The sequence below is a fragment of the Pristis pectinata genome, chromosome 1 (assembly GCF_009764475.1).
Source record: "Pristis pectinata isolate sPriPec2 chromosome 1, sPriPec2.1.pri, whole genome shotgun sequence".
Taxonomy (NCBI): Eukaryota; Metazoa; Chordata; class Chondrichthyes; order Rhinopristiformes; family Pristidae; genus Pristis; species Pristis pectinata.
Window position 1 is genome coordinate 100,470,994 of NC_067405.1, and position 21,396 is coordinate 100,492,389.

The following is a 21,396-nucleotide window of genomic DNA, read 5'->3' on the forward strand; positions in this document are numbered from 1 at the left end:
GATCTGTTGTACTGATTATAAACTACAACATCCCATTCTGAACTGACAAATCAATGCTTTCCCTGTGAACATCACTCAGAGGAAGTTGTGACAGTAGCACTGAAAATACTGTAGACTTTAAAATCTATTATCAACATTAGAACGGTCACTGACTAGGCTGGTAAACCTGCAATACATGATTCCTGGCAGCTAAGCTCCAATGGTAGCCGACTCCAGGCAAGGGTTTACAATATCTCAAGAAGAAACCTCTTTCGCAAATAGTCAGATGCAGAGGTAGACGAGGGCAGGTGGCTTACGTAATGTGGACTATTTTGTGTTCACATTAAGTTCTATTGCTTTCATTCTTACACTTTTATTGGCCATGTTCTCTCACATCTATCAAATGGAAGAAATAGATGGTTAAGACAAATGATTCATTTAAGTAAGAACATTCAGAATCTAATCATGGCATTTTCAATGTAGGTAATGAATGAAATGACTGAGCTGCTTTCGTCCAGTGGAAACTACAACAGCTATCGACGCGTCTATGGTGATTGCATACACTTCAAGATTCCTATTCTGGGTGTCCACCTGAAAGATCTTATCTCACTACACGAAGCCTTGCCAGACTATGTTGAAGATAGCAAGATTAACATACACAAATTGCAGATTCTGTACAACCACATCAATGAGCTTGTCCAGCTTCAGAACACTGTACCACCTTTGGAAGCAAACAAGGACCTGGTGCATTTGCTCACAGTAAGTCTGCCTTTACTCCAATGCTGGCTTGCTCTATCAATTGATAAACAGTCCTAAGACTGAAAACTTCACAGTGACATTCCAAATACTAAGGCATTAAGGATCTCAAAAATGACATGATAAATGCAAACGATGTGCATAATTTGCATCATTAACTCAGAACCTAGATGTGTTCTTCACTGAACCTTCACTGTGTTATTCAAGTGCAAGTTGGTGTTATTGTTGAAATAATCTGATCTGGATTAGATGACCAATTGCAACCACTGTCGATCCTCAGGATAAATGCTGACAAGTTTCAGGACTCCAGTTCAAATGCAGAGGTTCTGAACTTATTAGATGAGCTCTGATAGCATCTTCCTTGCTGGGTTCTGGCAATGGGCTTCACATAGTCCAGGGTGGAACTGAAGCTTTGCTGTGATTCTCTGGCACTTTTGCTGATTTGGTCACAGAGTTAAGATCAGACACCCGGACTCTACTCTTTTGATTGACAGCCAGGGCTCAGTTTGAATGATTGCCCTCTATCTGGTGGTTTGCTTGAGGCAGTGCTGGTTTCAGGGCAATCCTCTGGCCCTGGGACTGGTGGAAACTGCTTTCACTCCGGCTCTGCAACTCTCTTCAGGTGCAGATCCTGTGTTGACTTACTATTGCCCTGAAATTGAGTACAGATCTTCTCAGTCTATCACAGCCACCAACATCCAGAACGATTGGAGAGCATAGAGTCCAAAGCAAACCAGACCTGGATCTGCCAACCCTCGTTCCTCACTCCTCTCACTGGGCTCTTCAAACCTCTCCTGCCTAGTTTATCAGTGAATGTAACCAAGCAGTTTGGTAATTAGTCATACTTGCTAGTGGTGGGGTGAAGGAAATGGAGGATGTGCAGGAAATCAAAACCGGAGCATTGTAGAGACCTGAGGGTTGTATGACTAGAGGAGGTACAAATATAAGGACAGCCAATCCCATAGAGAGATTTAAACACAACAGGGGTTATCAATTTTATAATTAGAGCATTCAAAAATACTGATATTCTTTTGCTCCTTAACTGTGATGAAAAATGCTATTAATTCAATTCAATATTGTAATCACTTGACAGCCAGTTTTATCTGTAAGAACAAAGTATAGCTCAGTGTCTTTTAAATGTCTTTTTCATAAATCAAAAGAAAAACAATGTTGAATACTGTTAAAAATTTCCAATATATCACCACCATAGCCCTTTTATAACTATTCAAATATAACGACTTATCAGTCAAACCAAACAGTTTAGAAGCTTTTGACCTCTGCATTTTTATTAAAACTATTTGCTCTGGTCTTCTGAAGGCTTCTAAAATTTTAATTTATTTATCCTCTAAGGGAAAACAAAATTTTAACTCAAATAAAATGTGAAACTTACGTTGTAAGAGACTTTAATTATGATTCACTGGTTGTCACTTCCATCTCAAAATGCCAGTTTAGATCTAGCATGTGATAATGCGGCACTAAGTGGACAAAGTAAAATTTTGAGCTGCCATCTTCTGGCTATACCTTTTAATTCACAAGTTTAAAGCTATACGGTACCTCAAAATCATTTGCATCAAAACGCATCAGGAAATCACTTGCACAGTTCGGTTGCAAGCAAAGTAATGAGCAAAGCAAAAATCTGCTGCAGGTAACTTCACTTACCAAGAGCCTTGTGCTCTTAGTTCATGGATTAGGCGATAATACAGTTTAACAGCAAACTTTACCGATTAAAAGTAAGATCCTATTAACTGAACAGTCACAGGGGAAATTTGTTTTCATTTTTCTTAATGAACAAACCTCATTGCCGTGCTCCTTTGCCCCAGCACTGCACCCCACCCCACTCAACCCCCCTTCACCACTGCCATTTCTGTAACACCTTCAGCAATACAAGTCTTATTATCTTTTTCCTTTTCAAATTTTGGCCTCTTGCACTCTCCTAACATTTACCTCCAATATTTGTGGCCATTTGTCAGTTCCTTGGCCCTAAGCTCTGTAATTATTTCCCTAAAACCCCCTCATCCTTTAAGGCACTCCTTAAAATCTACCTCTGACCAAACCTTTGGTCATCTCCCCTAATATTTCCTTCTGTGGCTTGGTCTGTGGTGTCAAATTTCTGTTTGGTGTTATCACACTTCTATTTGGTAACGTTAATTCTGTATGGTCCTATTAATTGCTGTGGAGCATTTCATTGTGTTACCTATTCTACATAAATGCAGGTTTTTATTTGTATTTCTTTAATATTTAATAAAATAGTTGTACATAACACTTTTTTCATACAGATAAGCCCTTTAAGTATTGTTGTCCTTTCCTTTCTGTGGTTTATCTAAACCGCATGGCCAGCAATAAAATGAGCAATGTATGAAATGCAGTTACGAAAGCATAAATACATTTTGTGTTGTCGCTTCACTTTGACCTTACCGCAACACTTCCTTTGTGTTTGTACAGAGATTATTTAATTTAGCAGTGTGAAGGTCCATTCTGCAAGCAGAATTTGTGAATTTAAATTCTAATCAATGAGTATTAATCTGAATACACTATTCTCTGCTGACACTGCTTTTGGCAGATTCACTTAAAAGCCAGTGAGCTGCCTTTTAGTATTTGCAATGCTGGATGCAGGAGAGTCTATGCTTGAAAAGCATGCAGATGATTGGTGAGAACACAGCTCGCTATTCAGAGTGCAAAATCTGCCTGCTCCACAGCTGTTGCTAGATGTAATCAAACAAATTCACCTAGTGTTCTTCAATTACAGGGTCTTATTAAGGATTATTAACCTCTGGGCAGGCCATTAGAGAACGTGAAATAGAATCCAGTTGCTGATTATAAATCAAAATGCAAATCAGTCACAAATAGTCAGACTGGTTTCAGGCTGGACACCATTAACTTGCTCCTCTATTAAGTGTTGAATATTTTGATTTTCCCATGACCATTTACCAATGGTGATGTTGAACATTGTAATTTTTCAATGTAATGTCTAATGTAATTCAATACCCGGCTTTATAGACACTCGTGTAAAATTAATTTTTTGTTGAGTAACTTGCTCTTCTCCCACAAAATGCTGAGCCGAGCCTTGGAGTGTGAGTCATCACTAACACTATGTACATCTCCAAACCACCTACTCAAGAGCAACATAAATGGAGATATTACTACTCTGCCCATACTTCTGTCATAGCCGCTGAAGACGGGAAGATTTGGGGATGGGACTGGGGGTAGATGGTCGTGGTGATGGTGAACATATAAAGGAATAGATTCTCACAGAACTTTGCATACCAGGATAGGAGTGTTCAAGTAATAAGACGAATGTCAGTCTGCTTTGATGCAGCATTGATTTAGGGAAGAGACATATTTACCAGTGAATTTATTTTGTGCCTATACTGTACACTAATTTGCTGCTTGCTATGCCAGTTTAAAATATGTTTTATGAGTTTCTTAAAGTGGTATTTTTATACTGAATGGTATTCAAAAATGCAGGTGAGCCACTCTAGTGAATATGAACCTAGTCTTTGGTGATCTTGTAAAGCAGCCTTAGAATCACTACAACAGCACGTCTGGATAAAGAAAGGGAATGTACAAATAATATATCTGTTTCTGAAATATTAAAGCATTAGTAAACATCTGGTGAGTATGGAATGGGGCTAGACTCAGATATCCTCTGCAGTTACATGACCTATTGGTCCCTAGTGTTAATGTCCTCAGTAATGCTTATTGTGGCAAGACCTTAGTTCTGGGTGAGGATACCTGTGTAATCTTATCCCAGCAAGGTAGTCAAAAAGAGGTGAGAGAATCAGAAGCCATAGCCACAATTGAGATCTTAGTCTAAAGTATTCTGTATCTGGCTTTCTTTAAAAGGTTTTATTGATGCAGTTAGATGAAGTGTGACTGCAATAATTACCATTTTAATGTAGGCCATCTGTAATCGGAATTACTCGTGCCCTCTGTAGGTATTTGCAGTAGTTTGAATCATCAGTAAATCATTAATTGAACTGCAAGAGTATAACATTTCTCAATTAGTGAGTCTACCAATATACAATAAAAGGTACTGGCCAAACATGGGTCACTTATGTAGTGCAGTGAGTGAAAACTGAAACATTTGTTGAAAGCAGTTTGTGTAACTGATACTCTGCACTATTTCAGCTCTCACTGGACCTCTACTACTCAGAAGATGAAATTTATGAGCTTTCATATGCACGTGAGCCACGAAACAATAAAGCTCCAGTAAGAAAGTTTCCTAATACGATTTCTGTCACTTGATATTGCTGTTTCACATTAAGTGCCATATTGTGATATGCATTACAGTTGATTGTAGCTGCAATTATCTTGTCAGATTGCCAGATAAGTTATATATCGTGAAATTGCGGGTGGTGAAATTTGGAAGACAATCAGATTTGATCATGTTCAAATCAGGAGCATTACGACTCTTTAAGCAAACATGCGATTAATTTTAGGCTGAAGGCATATTAAATATCTGGGAAGCTTTATATTGCAAAAAAAATCTTTGTTACATTAAAAGTAACAGACTATTCTTTTGTATTTATAAATTACATATAGAGGTCAGTGTTTGTTGAAACTGCGAAGCCAAGATGACTTGAACTTAAGACATTTATTTGTAAAATATTTGAGAGCCACTTTTTTTTATGATATATATGTAAATCAGGTGTCAATCCATCAGCCCTGATGCACATCTCACTGGGAGAAATGTTTAATGGGTAACTGATATAATACCACTTACTTTATACAATTGCCCAAAATCAAAATTAAGCTCACATATCTGAACAAAACTGTTTAAATAATGCTGCATTATCAGTCTGGATCTCTGTGGTAGTGGGTACCCTTCTTCCCATCCAGTTGGTGTAATCCAAATTAAATCAGTTTAAGATATTTCACTGACTATCTGGATACATCTGAATTCTTTCAAAATGGATGACATCATTTACTGAGAAGTTTCTGCAATATTGGCCTGGCGGTTTATCTATCATTGAAATCAACATTGCAACATCCTTATTGCGTGTTGGTCCAATTGCTGTGGCAAAGGTGGTTTCGGTGTTTCTCTTCCACAGAAAAACAATGGAAGTCATGTGAACTAACAGTGGAAGTCTGCTATCAGGGCTGATTCTTTGTGTCCTACTGTAGGGTGTGAGCTCTTATTTTCTAGGGACATAGAAATGGTGTATAAGCACTTTAGTTAAATTAATCCCTGGAGGCTATTGTTGAAGCTCTGAGGTAAATGTCTACAGCTGGAGGCTTGCTTCTGCAATCCCTGCTGGTCTTGAATTGATTCAGGCAGTCGACGGAACGAGATCTTGTAATGCTGCAGTTTCAATTTCTCAACACCCAAATTTTAGGTCAGCCAGATTTGTCTGAGATGCATAATCAATATATTAAATATTACTGGAAAGTATTTGCAGCATAGAACTAGTCTGTTTGATCCCACAAGTTCCAAACAGTATTTATGCTCCAGAGAAGATTTCTTCCACCCTTCACTTAATCTCATCACTATATCCTGTTCTTTACTCAATCTTGAATTTAGTCAGCATCCCATTTCCAATCACCTCTCATATTCCTGATGGTAATGACTTCCACCTTCTAACAATTGACTGGGTAAAATAGTTTCTTATGAACTCCCTACTGGATTTATTATTGGCTGTCTTATATTTATAAATTTGACCTGCCAAGAAGAGAAACCATTTTCTGACATTTACCCTGTAAAATTCCTATCTTCTCTTTTGTACAGAAAAGACCTCTGGCGAGTCCAATCTTTGTGAGCAGAGAAAATCTCTGGTTCTTAAGCTAGTAATTTTTTTTGCAGTTGAAGTTTTAATGCCTTCCTGTCCATTTTAGAATTGGAAGACCAAAACTGTTCAAAGTACTTGAAAATTTAAAAACTACAGATGCTGAAAATCAGAAATAAAAATAGAAAATGCTGGAAACACTTAACAGGTCAGGTAGCATTTGTAGAAAGAGAAACAGAGTTAATGTTTCAGATCAAAGCCCCCACAGTTCTTGTCATTACCCATGAATTTATCCTGTGTATTTTTTGGTGGTCCTATCCTTACTGTGGCTTTTTTTTTATAATACATGTTGCTGTGGAATACTTATTTTAATATGATGGAGAATTGGGAACTGTTGCAAGATAAATTCACACATTCCTTTGTTATTTAACAATTATTAAACATTCTTGTTATGAAAAGGAATACCAGGTTTATGACTTGTCAAAGGCCATAAACAGTTTAAAGTCCTGAGGACTCAACATGTAATGATCCTTGTATAACTTCCACAAAGTTAACAGGTAGTTAGTATTGTCTGAAATTGTGTCAGGTTATCAGAACTGCCACGATTTAAGTATCCAACAATTGCATCAATACATGTCCTTTTCCCGCCACAGAAGACTTGCAGTTGCAATGTAACTTACAGGTCTTTGTTTCATTTAGCCAGCAACTCCTTGCAAGCCACCTGTTGTAGCAGACTGGGCCCCTGGAATATCCCCAAAGCCTGATCCAAAGACTGTCAGCAAACATGTTCAGCGGATGGTTGATGTGAGTTTTTCCCTTACCATATCATAAGTGTAGTTACTATTTTTCAAATCGTAGTTCCAACACAGGAGAGGTGGGGAGGGGTATTGGTGAAATTTGGCATTATTCATTAAAAGGTTGCAAGAGGACTGGGTGAAAGTTGTACTCCCCTCCCATGATTAGATTCCATCAATGCATTTCTTTCGGTAGAAAAAAATACTGCTTTTACCAAGCAGGGCACAGGAATAGAAATCAACTGATTCCTGTAGAACACTTGTATCTGGTGAGTGGGCTAGTCAGGCACTCAGTGGAGGTGAACTTTTTGAAGTGCATACAATTCTGAGGAAGAAGCGGTTGGGGTGGGGGGGGGTGTTGTTTACAGGATAGATGCTAAGATGTTTCCTTTCATGGGTGAAGATGTTCAAATGGGGATCTGGTATCAGAATAAAGGGTCACCCATTTAAGATAAGGAAGAATTTCTTTGAGGGTGTGGTGGTTGAATCTTTGAACATGTTCAAAGCTGTTAGACAGAATTTGTAACTAGAAGGAAATCGAGGGTTATTGGGAAAAGGCAGAAAAGGGTTGAGGCAAGACCAGATCAGCCATGATCTTATTAAATGGCAGAGCAAGCTGAACCAGCATTATTGCTTACTCTTGCTCCTATTTTTCATGAATTCCCTCCTCGCCTATTAGACTAACACTTGGTCTGGATAAAGACAATGATGTCTGCAGGAATTTCCACATTTTTTCCTATTTATCAGCCTGTGACTTTAATATAACATTTGGCAGAAACAATTCCCAAAGTTAGCCTTTCAACCTTCACATCAACATAGTTACTGGTTTTATTCAAGGTCGCCCATTATTATTAATGAATTTAACCTTTTGTGTGCTCTTCGCAGTCTGTCTTTAAAAATTATGATCACGATCAGGATGGCTATATCTCACAGGAGGAATTTGAAAAGATTGCTGCCAGTTTTCCTTTTTCCTTTTGCGTGATGGACAAAGATTGGTAGGTAAATCAAATTTCAGAATGGTATAACAGCATAATAGTGTGACAGCACATTCCAACAGAATCCAATGTTTTTAGCATGACTGAAAGAGTTAGCCGTTCAAGTCGTAATGTCAGATAGTTTTTTGAGTTTGTATTTTTTGCACACATGCTACAATACTGAAGAAACATTTTAGACTTGTGCCACTTCTTTCAAAGCATTAACCCATTATTCCCACTCCCTTGCTCTTTCCCTATAGCTTTATCGATTATATACTTGAATATACTATACTATACAACTCCCTTTGGGAAGTGATCATTTGCTAACAAATTCTGTGCCTATAATAAAGTCACCCATTATCTGCAGAAATTCCAACAGTCTGTGTCATGGAAGAGTTATGGAGTGAGAAATTGCCAGGTACAAAGTGTGAAAATGCTTTGTTAGCTTAACAAGCAGAGTTCACTCTCAGTCTCCTGGGGGATTTCAAAAAGTTGAAGACTAAATATAATTTTAATGACAAAATATATCATTATATATTCACTCGATGCAACTCACTCTCCTCAATCCAGAAAAGAAAAATGGAATGGAAGGTAGAAATTTGTTCATGAGGGTTTGTATTTTTTTCTTCCATGCATTTTTTAACCCAGTCTCATTTCATTCTCTCCATTTTTCTTTCGATATCTAATCTGACTATAATTCATGGGTGTGGAAGGAGGTTAAAAGCTCATTGCTTAACTAATTCATCTTCCAGGCCTGCTACTTTCAATGCTCTTTTCAGAATTCTACCATGTGTTGTGTATTTCCTTGTTCACCTCACTTTTCACTGGTTAAACAAAAGAATTTTCCCTTCATCCCTTGGGAGATTTTGCCAATTATCTTAAATCTTTGCATTCGACCCTACTTTTGTTCGAAACCAGTTTGCCCCATCTCCTCCTCAAAACCTTTTAATTTTCAATACCTCTATTGAATCAACCCTTTCTGGTCCTTCCCTTGACTCTCTATCCATGATTTACATCTAGTATTGTTTCTTACAAAGAATGGACAGAAGTCATTCGCACCAGCTCCCAGAGAAGCAAACCTATTCAGAATCAGGTTCATTATCACTGACATATGTTGTGAAATTTGCTGTTTTGTCGCAGCAGTACAGTGCAATATATTGGATCCATGCCCCCTCTTATTTCCCTATATCCCTGCAAACCAATTTGCTCGCATGTTCCTAACAATCACCTCCCCTTTGCCATTAAATTGCCCCTTAGAGTAAGTTACAGTAGTCAATTAACCTATCAAGGTACCTTTGAAATGTGGGAGGAAACACATGGAGAGAACATGTAAACTCTTCACAGACAGCACCCAAGGTCAGGATTGCACCTGAAGCTCTGATTCTGCAGCACTAACTGCTGCACCACCATACCACTCTTGTACGTCTATCATTACTTATCATTTTTGTTTAGCAACAATAACAAGTATCTATTTCTATAAATATAGGCACGACTCACTAATGTCACTAGCAGGATACAGAAGATTCTAAGTGCACAGAAATATACATGCAAAGCAACAAAATGGCACACTAAATTAACAAAGGTCCACACGGACCAACTCATTATGGATCCTAGAGACCAATTGTACAGGGTGCAATATTCATAGGCTTGTAATGCTTTTGGTACTAGAGAAAGGAGGTAGTGAAATATGCAACTGCCAGCATAATAATTCTTTACTTGCACTTTGCTTTGTATTCAGACTAATAAACATTCTCATACATTTGACAAAGGGAAAACAGGAGTTTATCCAGCATTAAATCTTAAAAAATTTCTCTGCAAACTATTATCGCAAAGAATCAGAAATGCATTTAAAAGAATCTCAATACTGTCTTTACAATTCAGCATTACCTCTCGAAAAGGATGGAATAATGGGTTTACTGGTGTGCTTGAACTTAGAACATTTGTATTTCATCAGCAACCATTAAAATAGCATGATAAATTTTTGAGAGCATTTGTCAGTTTTGGCGGGAGTACCATTAAGGTTTTTCATTACAAATTCTGCATCTGAAATCTAAATCCATTCGTGGTCAGGAGTCTAAGATGCAGCATATTAGTATTTACCACTGTTGCCACAGTCAAATATACAGTTTAATGCCATCACATACAACTCCAGCCACAAAAATGGTGGTAACTATAGTCAAGAGAGCCAGGAGCTGATGGCACTCACATAAATTGACTGCAGCTGTTAAAACAGTGGACATTACCCAGTGCTGAAGTGAAACATATTACGGCTAAATTACATTGTTTTACACTAATCAATAGTCTTTTACTCTCAAAAGGTGCACACAGAATGTGATAAGCTAAGCACATATCATTGACACTTCTATAAAGTAAATCAATGTCATCATGTAGCACTGTTTTCTTCCTGAGTATGAAACGAATGATTGCCCAATTACATGTTTGTGCATGACAGCATTGCTTAATTGTATTCAATGTTGTGCCAATACTGTTGTCACTTGTGAATTATTTAAAATGGTGCAAAAAAAATATAGCTTGCAGTGATCATTGCAGAATATGATTTGTAATTAGTATCAAAGCCTACAATAATCTACTTTGCTTTCACTGCCATTTTTACCAGAATAGTTTACACAGAGCTCCTGTTAAGTAGTAGTTCCACATGTACACAAAAGCTTCAATAATGAACAATTCTCATTTTACAGTGAAGGACTAATAAGCAGAGAGGAAATTACAGCATATTTCATGAGGTCCAGTTCCATCTTCTCAAAGTCAGTCCAAGGCTTTCTCCATAATTTCCAAGAGACAACATATCTGAAACCTACCTTCTGTGACAACTGTGCTGGATTCGTAAGCAATTTTCACCCATCATTTCCTGGCTTGTAACATGCCTCTGGATCAGATGTAAAGTAGCCAGATAGCTTTTGTCAAGTAATTATTCCAGCAGCACTTAGATAATACATAAAACATTTTTAATGGTTAATAATGCTGGGTTTGTAAGTTAAACTCACACTTGAATTAGTTAAGACTGGTAATTTGTGAGATAGTACCTGGAAAATTATTAGAGTTGTAACATTGTATTAACCCAACTAGATGTCCTTCAGGGAAGTTATCATCACTGTTGTATTTGGGCCACAAGCAATTCTATTCTCACACCGTGTGGTTGATGTTAATGTCCACATGACATACTAAGATGGGGAATAAATGCTGCCTTGTTGGTCTCTTCTCAAAAACTGCAAATGATTGTCCAATTACTGGGTTAACTATTCTCCATTCCTTCAAGTTTACAAAACCAAAGTAATGTCTGTTTACTCTTTGCAGATCTGGGGTGTCATAAAACAAGGATACAGATGCAGAGGCAAGTGAGATTTCTTTAAAAACCATGTTAACAATGCTGAAGAATTTTGGTAATCTCTCAATACTCACAGCAAGCTTATGCAAATAGATTTGTGAAATTGTTGTATTAGTGGAATCACTTTTACAAATTCTATTTGAGAAATGGTGCTAATTGAAAATCACTTTCTCTGGCTTATATTTCTATAGCAAACTGGACTTTATTAAACAGCTTATTGCAATCAAGCAATACACAGCTACAATTTTGTCAATGTATGAATAGTTAAACAAAGTTTGCAACATGAGTGAGTGGCATAAAAGCCAATCTTTAGTCTTTAATCAACATTGCTAGCAGCTTCACCAACCCTAAGAGAATAAATTATACTCAATTCATCAACAATGTAACGTACAATATAACTAAAGACAAATAAAAAGAGTTCCATTTTATGAGGGATAAACTGTAATGGTCGTTAAAATTACCTGGCCAAATCATGCTTGGCCTGATAAACTTAAAGACTATTACAACAGTTTCATAGTGAAATGCCGATGACATCCCTGTCAGAGGTCACTCTTGCCCATTGCAATGCGCAAGTGACATTAACTGGAGGTTAGAGGCCAGTGTTGCTGGATCCACTTTATATTCCAGGCCCTCTGTTATGACGGGTAGAAGTAGCATTACGCCATTCATTTAAATAGGTCACTGACCTTGATTAAAAAGCTAAGTGGTTTATTTATTTTCCTTTCCCTTTAAATCTTTGTTGTTAATTTCTAGCAGTTCAAGTAAATTTGTTTCATTTAAAAAAATAATTTACACTAATTTGAATTGCATTTAAATGTATTTGACTATCAGAAAGAGGCCCTTGACGATGGCAAAATGGACATCACGGCACAGCAGGGGCAGGTCCTCAAGTCCAGCACCTGTGGCCTCACTGTCACTATGCCTCACAAGATGGGTCATGAGAAACACACCCTCCAGGTTAATTGCAGAGTGGGTATTGTGCAAGGAATGAGGGCAGGCTAGGGTCAGCCCGTTAACTTGAGATTATAAAGAAAGGTTTTCATTACATAAGTATGGATGCTACAAATCTGAAATACAAGCTGCTGAATTTACTCACGAGATCAGGAAGCACCTGTGGTGATAGAAACACAACAATAATATTTCAGGTAAATTACTTCTCAGCATTGGGTCTCATTTGCTCCATCGCACACTGCATTTCCCCTCTCCTTGGTAAAGTGAACGAGATGCTTGCAACCTTTGTGTCCTATTTGACCCCAAGATGGGCTTTTGATCAACAAATCCACAGAATACCAGAGTAAATCTTTATAGCTACTTTAAATCAGCTCCCCTTTACTGGTGTGGGTTAATAACTACAAAACTACAGATATAGATGCAACAATTTACTTTTTTAACCAAACAAAGTAGAATGACTTCAAGACACCCCAAAGAGTTTGAAAATGTTTAGGTACAAAATCAAAGGTCAATTGTGAAATAAAAACACAAAATATTAATTCAGCATAGGAGTAGTTATAGAACTCAGTCACTTTATTTTCAGTGTTGGGAATCTGAAACCCTGATGCAATGAAAGTTCTGAAGAAAACTCAATTAGTTTCTAATTAGACTCTACCAATGCATTCAATGTGATGTTAATAGGCAATGCAAGCTGAGGAGACACCTGCTGGCATTCAACACATAGAAAATAAATTTTAACAATGCTGTCAGAACATCTTGAGGAGACAGCTACATTTACATTTCCTCTACGTTCCTGGGGAGCAGAAGAATGAGGTTTTTTTAGAAAACAAAGACGGTATATGTGCAAGGATTATTAGTTTATATATCCTGACACTGTGCAAAAACTTTGGTTATTTTTAAACCAATTAAATGTTCAAAATTTCAACACTCAGTATTTTTCTAATCATAGATAAATGTGGTAAAGTTCTACAGCACTTGATTGTGGTTGGTAAAAACCTTTATTTTTATGGCTGCCCAAAGCAACTTCACACACTGCAAAATTGCTGCCTACAAATGTTTCACACTAACTGCATGTGTTTCTGAACACTGTCAATTTTCTGGTTGGAAATGTCTGTCCTGTTGTAAGATTTTGTTCGTGTCTAATAGTTTATTTTTCATTGTGCAGACTGTGGCATGAACTGTCACAAACAGTGTCGAGACCTGGTGGTCCTGGAATGCAAAAACAGACCCAAGACTACAGACTCCAGTCCAACATCAAGCTCCACTCCCACTGCACTCTGTCCTGCTGGAACTAAAGGCTACAACATTGGTAATATCACCTTTCTTACAATAGTGTAGTTTTTAGATTAAAGCACATTTAGAAATGGTTCTGCTGAGATCTTTGTGTTTAACAGTGATTTAGATAAAAGATGTATACCTCTAAGTATAATACACCTGTACTTTGTAGAAATTGTATTTTGCTTTGTTAAATAGCTAAATTACTTGATTTTTTTTAGTTATGTTAAGAGAAACATTTTGATTATATTTTATTGCAATGAATGTTATCTTCTGAAATAGTTTAAGAATAACCTAATCATTCATCCACCTGTCCTGACTCATCTTGGCCACACATTAGCTTCAATCAAGCAATAGTGCTGTCTCCTAGATCTTTGCCAATAATTCTGAAACCAACTGCCATGTGATGTGTACTTGAAAACTAGCAAGTTAATTCCAATCCAAGATTTTCTTAGGAGGACCAGAAAGGGTTAGGATAACAACTAGCTGTAAATTTGATGAATGTTTCGCAAGCTGGAAGATCAAGTCAAGAAGTTAGGCCTGCAGATAGCACCCACCTCTAGACATTCATACCAGGATGACATTTCATAAATTATTCCAACCTCTGAGTCAGAGGATTGTGGGTTCAAACATTGCTCCAAAATCCTAGCCAGAATCTAGGTAGTTACTTCAGTGCAGTTCTGAGGAAGCATTATTGAATTTTTGACCTTAAGGCTTAAGAATTAGGAGTGGGCCTTCTGGATGCTCGAGCTCACTCTGCAGTTCAATAGTATGGTTAAAATTGTAGCTCAAGACTGTTTTCCTACTCTATCCCAATTTCCTCAGTTACTTCTGAACAATGACAATCCAGCCACAGTTCTTATGGTAATTATTAATTCTAATTATTCATTATCCTCCTCCCCCCACCCCCTCCAAAGAGGCTAATTGTCTTTAGCCCAGTCCTGGTTGGTTGAACCCTTATCATTCTCCCCAGTTAAATACATCCATGCAAAGACCTGGTTAGACCATATCTCGAGAATATTCTGAGTGCCACCCATTAGGATGTATTGCTTTGGGGTGCATGAGGCGTAGATGTACTATTGCATTGGTCTAACCGGGGCTTTGTGTAGATATACTTAACTACTATCCTCTCGTAAGCAAGTCCTTCATATAGAAAGGACTACATTCTATTAGCCTCTCAATATTTTCTGCACCTGTCCTTTGCACTTGAATAATATATGGACAAGGACTCCATTTCACTTTGGAACCTAGCTTCTAAGCACTTTGAAAGTAGTCTGCTCTACCTCTTTGGACCAAAGTAAATGATTGCTCATTTGCTAGGACTGGAAGGTTTCCCTAATCAAATGGTATCTTTGTAATTTTCCATGTCTACATCTGTGTAAGTAGGAGATGTGGTATATTTGGATTTCCTAAAGGCAATCATAGATGAGTAACAGTGAAACTATAAACAATGACAGAAACTAAGACTATTCCCTGTAATTTAGAACAATAAAGAAAGGTTTCAAGATATTGATAGGAACCAAGAGGCTAGAGAAAGAATTTTGAAAACAGTAATTGTGAATTTTAAATCTGAGTATGTTAGAATTTTAAAGACTTTGGATGGCAGGGCAAAATGGTTTAACATGTTTCCACTTAGCTATCGGCTAGTTATACCCTCAAAACCACTAATAGATCTGTTAAACATGATTTTGCCTTCATAAAACCTTGTTAACTCTGCCTTATTATCAGAATTTTCCATGTTACCATATCTTCCAAAATAAGTTCTAATATTTTCCCCTCCTACTGCTAACGGGCTAATTGGCCTTAGGTTTTCTGTCCTCTCTCTCCCTCCTTTCTTGAATGGTAGGATTATATTTAGGGAATTTCAAAACTACTGCATTCACGTCTTTTAAAACTATAAAATGTTGGCCATTAAGTCCAGGAGCTTTCCTCGCTTTTAGTGCAAGACAAGAATTTAAACAAAAAAAACTGTCCTCTCATTCACAAGAATGTAAAAGAAATTCCATGGCATTATTCAAAGATTTATCATCATTTCCCGCAGTAAGGGAACTGGAAAAGAAATGGAATAGAAAATGCCCTTTGGAATCTTGAGAGGGTCGGAGGGTTACTGAGGCAACAGCTTCACTCAGAACATGATCTGAGAATTATTAGGAACAAAACCTTACGTTTAGAAATGCAGATGCACAAATTCTATTTGAATTGCTGCTACTTTATCTTCTGATGTGCACTGTATTTTCATCCATCACCTCTCTGTACTGCAAAAGACTTGCTGGAGGTCAGATGCTGACACTGAATCATACTAATATGATTTAGGTTTTTAAAAAATGAGACAAGGAGGTATACACGAATTAGCTTCCTGCTGGTGGTCAGATAGTTCATGGAATCTATACGTAATAGAACAGAAGACTATCTGTAAATCAACACATAGAAGGCCATGCTTAAATATGGGTTGTTCATATGTATATCTGTTATCTCATTCTCTAAAGGTTGCTGACACCTTTCACATTACAAATATTGCAGGAAATGAGGACGGACCATTCACATACTTTAATGAGGAAGCGCATAACCATTCTGAACGCAAGGACCGCACTATCGTACTAATGGGCAGCTCAGCACAGAAAGTTTCAGTAAGACTGAAGCCTGTTGTAATGCACAAAGCTTCACAGACAGACATTTCTAGCTCAGACACAGATACCACTGGAAATCAAGCTGCTTCTCTGGGAAAAGTGAAGACAGACACCTCTCTGCTGTCCCCAAATATACTTCCACTATGTCCAAGTCCTGTTCCAACTCGCAGAAGACCTTGTGTTAAATGGGAAAATATGGCTTCCTTTCATAAGCCTAAAGGAGATGATTTTACTAAGGACCATCGAATATTTCAACTGGAAAAGGTATAAAATCAAATTTTTCTCTCAGCTTCAATTAAACTACTTAAGAGGCAAAAATCAGGTAATATATTTTGTTCAATGTACTAAAAATATATGGTTAAAATAAACTTCATCTATTTCTGATTTTTATAAGTTTGTTTAAAAAAAAGTTCAGGAGACACTTACATGTTGGATCTCCATCCACCCATCTATTTCAATAACATCACTGACCTGAAATAAAACAGCATATCCTAGTCAGCTCCACTGTGGCAAATTCAACCTAGTTGATTATGACAATACAGTGGTAGCTGGACCAGGCAATGAGGGAATACTTAAAACATGTATTCTTCTTTCTCTCCACAGGCATTTCCTTGTAGAGCAGATGATGGTTTTAAGTATTTTAATACCTGCATCTGCTGTATTGAAGATCTCAAAAGGATACAGAAGCCAATTCAAATTCAATACAAGTTTTGTTTGGCATTAAAAGGATTTAAGCAAGACTATATCATCCATTTTCATGGTTTCAATGTTTATGACTATTGATTTATGTTCTAAATTAGAACATCAAATTGCTTTGTCTAACATTTGTGAAATTATTAGCAAGGTACAATGAAGGCTTTAGAAAATAGGAAATCAAAACCATTTGAAAAGTTGTACATAATTATAAATTTTCTGTTTTTAGGAAAGAAACCTGCTTCGAGAAGAGAAGGAGAAGCTGCACATTGAAAACACAAATCTGCAGACAAAGTTATTGGAGGCACAGCAGGAGATTAAAGCTCTCTCCGAACAACTTGATTCATTACGAAAACATATGATCATAGATCCAAGCAGCTCTTCATAAGCATAATTTATTTAGCGCTCATATCAACTGTCTGTTCATAGTACTATGGTAAATACAGAATGTTAAAGAAGTGAGGATTTTTTGGTAAAAATTTTCCCACTATTTAACTTTTTTTTTCTTGGTAAACAAAAAAAAACTATTAGTTTTTAAGATTGCAAAATCGAGCATTAATACAAACACTAAATACTAACTTTATGAAGAATCAAATGTACCTCCAAGCAGAAGGTTGAATTTGGGGGGGGATATTTGATGAAAAATCATCTTTGGTGGTTTCAGAAACCAAAACTGACAACTTTGTAGGATCACACAGAGGCAAATTTTAACTGGCATTAGTATAAAATGAGCAATATCACAAAAGTTACAAGCAATGGATAATAGGCAGCCTATCACTATCAACGACTTAAACTATCACCAAAGGTTATTCCCTCCTATTTTATTTGGAGTTATATGCCAAAAAAAAACTTAATGTGGATCTTTTAATTATGCAGAATAAATAATAATTTCTTAATAATGCAATCTAGTTAATGCAAAAAATTAAATTATTCCAGAAGTAAAATTACTATTGGTTCTGGATGAGAGACAATTGAGGTGAAACATTCCCTGATTACACATCAACCTCCATTATGTCAGCTTTAAATAAAAGAATTGAAATTAAGCAGCTTTATCCACCACAATCAAATAGCCATAGTGACCAACACATTATTTTTATATCACTATTTTCAAATTACATTACAATCGTAACTGCATTTCAAAGTATTTTGCGGTATCAGGCAAGAAAAGGCACTCCTAGTAAATTTCTTTTGTTTAGAAAGCTTTGTAAAAATAATACTGTACATACATCTTTAACTGTATTAAGCCATTGAAACAAGAAACTGCCATGAAGCTTTTATTTAACATGACAAAGCCAATCATCATTTTAAAGCCATCAAATTGCATTTCTCCAAGACAACCTGCTTAAAAAGTTGATTAATCTCACTGGTGTAATCAGTTCTTAAGTCATCAGAGATGAATCATAGTGACTCAAGGATTACTCAGAAGCTTCACAGGTCTAGGTTTAAAAATGTCATGGATATTGCAAGGCAAGTTCACACAGCACAGGCAATCACTTTTGCTGCTCACCTACCACATATTAAATAGTCATATTCAGAACTGAGCTGATGATCAAGGTTGAATGGCTAAGTTCAGTAACTGCAATCTCAAGGAGGTAAATATGTTGATTTTTTCATTTGCAATAGCTTAAATACTTCACAATTTCCTGTATGTATGAATCTGAATGCACAAAGCATGTTAGCTAATATTTTATCTGTCTATAACTAAATTATACTGCATTTTGTACATCTCCCTGGACCATACATAGCTTTCTCTAGATTACACAAACAATGGAAGTTTTTTTTTTGAATTGAGTCAAGTATATTGATGCTTTAGTGTAAAATAGCCCTTGAATATTTGCAATGTAAATGTCAATGTAATCTAAAACAGCCTGTAATCCAGTCAAAACACAGAATCAGTGTCAGAGATTTTCCTTGCCTTTTACAGAGAGTCACAAAACTGAAACAACATTAAAACTTGGTCTAAATAGTTGACATAAAATAAATGTCACTATTTTTTTTTATCTGCCTGCATCAACTCAGGTGCGAATACAGGGAATGACAAGAAATTTGAATATAGCTCAGTGTCTACATTTTGAATATAAAATGCACAGAATCCACAAAATCTATTTCCATTGGTTTAATAAACCACCACTCTTCTATATGCATTGCAAACCTTATCAGATAATATTACTCATGGCTTTGTTCTGCACCAGTAAATTAGATCATTATTTGGACAACTACAAGGCTCTCATATACTCACAGAATACATTTAAGGTTGTCAAATCAGCAGGCTGTAAAAATTAAAGCTGTTATCTGTAATTTTACTTAGATCTTTATGTATAATGAAAAGCAGTATAAACCATTTAGAAGCAAAATGAGCTTTAAAGCTTAGGTAAGTAACTTCTTTTATAAAGTAAACAACAAATCGTGCATTTTAGTGATTGTATATATGTATAATTGTATGATAAATTTGTTTTTGTATACCTGACTTGTTTGTGATGGGTAAGTCATCTGTAGCATGATGTAATAATGAAAATGGACTTATTTGTTTAAAGTATCAGATATTAAAAGGCAGCCTCAAAATACAATTCCCTCTTGTCTATTTTTTTTTGTAAAAAGCCAGGGGCTACTAGTTTACAACTTGCCTTTGATCCAGGAGACTACAATATGTTACTTGTAGCCTGAAAATGGGAAATTTTTTTGCTTAAAAGGCCAAGACTTTAGGACAGTGGAGGAGGAGACTGGTCTCTCTGGATTTAATGAGAGATCATTATGGTTATTAACACAGCTTTTTAAGTTAACTTGAGGCCCAAAAGCAAAACTATTTTAATATTTGCATCAATGATTAATGACAAAATTTAGCAAATTTATTTGCTCCTCCTCATTCAGGTTCAACTAGTGTTCTCTCCAATTACTGACTGACTATATCTTGTAAAAAGCTTGTACATGTTGGTACTGGATGAGACCTGGGTTACAACGGATGTTGACCTCAGGCTTGCCTTTATCTGGACACTATTAGAAATTCAAAAGGAACAGACAGTATGCTGATGGAAAGACAGTCCTTCAAATAGAACTCATCTTCTATGGCTGTGTGCTGCAGTATCAATGATGGATAAGTAAATGAAAAAGCAGGAAATAGAAAGCAAATTGTACTAAAAGCTGAAAATTGAGAAATCCAGGTCAATCCTGACCACCTCTTTCCCAACCAGTCACTTCATCCCAATCTACAGTCGCTATCTTGCCCTCCACATCCTCAATTTAGACAGGGAGATCTGAACAGCAATTAGGTTACAGACAGCATAGTGCAGAAGCTCCTCTCCCAAAATGCCCCTCACAGATCTTCATGGAAGATAAGGTTTGAGGGGGGGAGGGGATAGGCAGAGCTTTGTCTCCAGTCAAATCCATAAGGGCTTTAATAGATTTCAGATCTCAGACAATCAGCCATTTAAAACTATTAACATAAAAATTACTTGCCTTCCCCTGATCTGCAGGCCTGGAATCCCCATTGAAATTAAATGGGGTTTCAAATCCTGCACCAGGAGGAATCCAGCAATGAAGCCTCATGAGAGAGGCAATCCCATCTGCGGCTTAGCGGGTCTTGGACTTCTGTGTTCCACAAGAGTATTAGTCCAAGATTTACTGGAGGTTAAGCAGCTGAGCACCAGCAGTTGGGAACTGCCAACTCCTATCAACAAGATTCACCCCATAAAATCAAAATGGGCAGCATGTTACCAGTTTGCTAAGACTTCACTATGATTAATGAAAGCATTTGAAATATTTCTTTGTGGATTCATTCCAATAGCACAGAAGGCAACATGACTGCTATTGTGTAACGTGAGGTTTAAACATACATATTCAATCATAGAGAAAACAGGCAGCTCCAGTAATTCCAACAATAATCACCATGTGATATGAAAATAATTCACGGAATTGTTGGCATTCATGGTATTAATGTGATGACACAAAACAAGAGTGCAACTTGAAATGAGATAAGGCGCAGTAAATTGCAGACTAGTTCAAACCAATTTTAAATTTCACCCTCCTATGAGGGAGGGACTAAAGATCTTAAAACCTAGCCAACAACGAGGCAACAACAGAAGGCCTAGTTTTAATCAAGAGAGCAAGCAATTTAGCACCTAAACTCTGATGCATCATTTATGGATCACAGTTGATCCATGATCCAACTCCTCGTCCCTCACAGCTTTGGATAAAATAACTTTGTTGGTCTGGGATTAAAAATGTACAATTAAGCTGGCATCAGTAGCTGACTATGAAAGAGAGATTCAAATTTCTACCACC

At 36.8% G+C, this 21,396-nt stretch overlaps 1 protein-coding gene across 5 annotated transcripts in view; it reads left to right on the forward strand.

Annotated features, from left to right (window-relative positions):
• The window catches only part of LOC127575681 (RAS guanyl-releasing protein 1-like), a 122,764-nt gene extending 103,103 nt beyond the window's left edge, over positions 1-19,661 (forward strand). For 4 of the 5 annotated variants that reach the window (XM_052025622.1, XM_052025590.1, XM_052025601.1 and 1 more), the window contains 9 exons: positions 463-738; positions 4,864-4,944; positions 7,158-7,262; positions 8,138-8,247; positions 10,926-11,070; positions 11,542-11,578; positions 13,689-13,832; positions 16,319-16,689; positions 17,348-19,661. In XM_052025622.1, the coding sequence (XP_051881582.1) occupies positions 463-738; positions 4,864-4,944; positions 7,158-7,262; positions 8,138-8,247; positions 10,926-11,070; positions 11,542-11,578; positions 13,689-13,832; positions 16,319-16,689; positions 17,348-17,506 (1,428 nt within the window). In that variant the 3' untranslated portion in view covers positions 17,507-19,661. The remainder of the gene's footprint in view (positions 1-462; positions 739-4,863; positions 4,945-7,157; positions 7,263-8,137; positions 8,248-10,925; positions 11,071-11,541; positions 11,579-13,688; positions 13,833-16,318; positions 16,690-17,347) is intronic. The other variant, XM_052025612.1, reaches the window with a different exon arrangement.
• Positions 19,662-21,396: the final 1,735 nt, after the last annotated feature.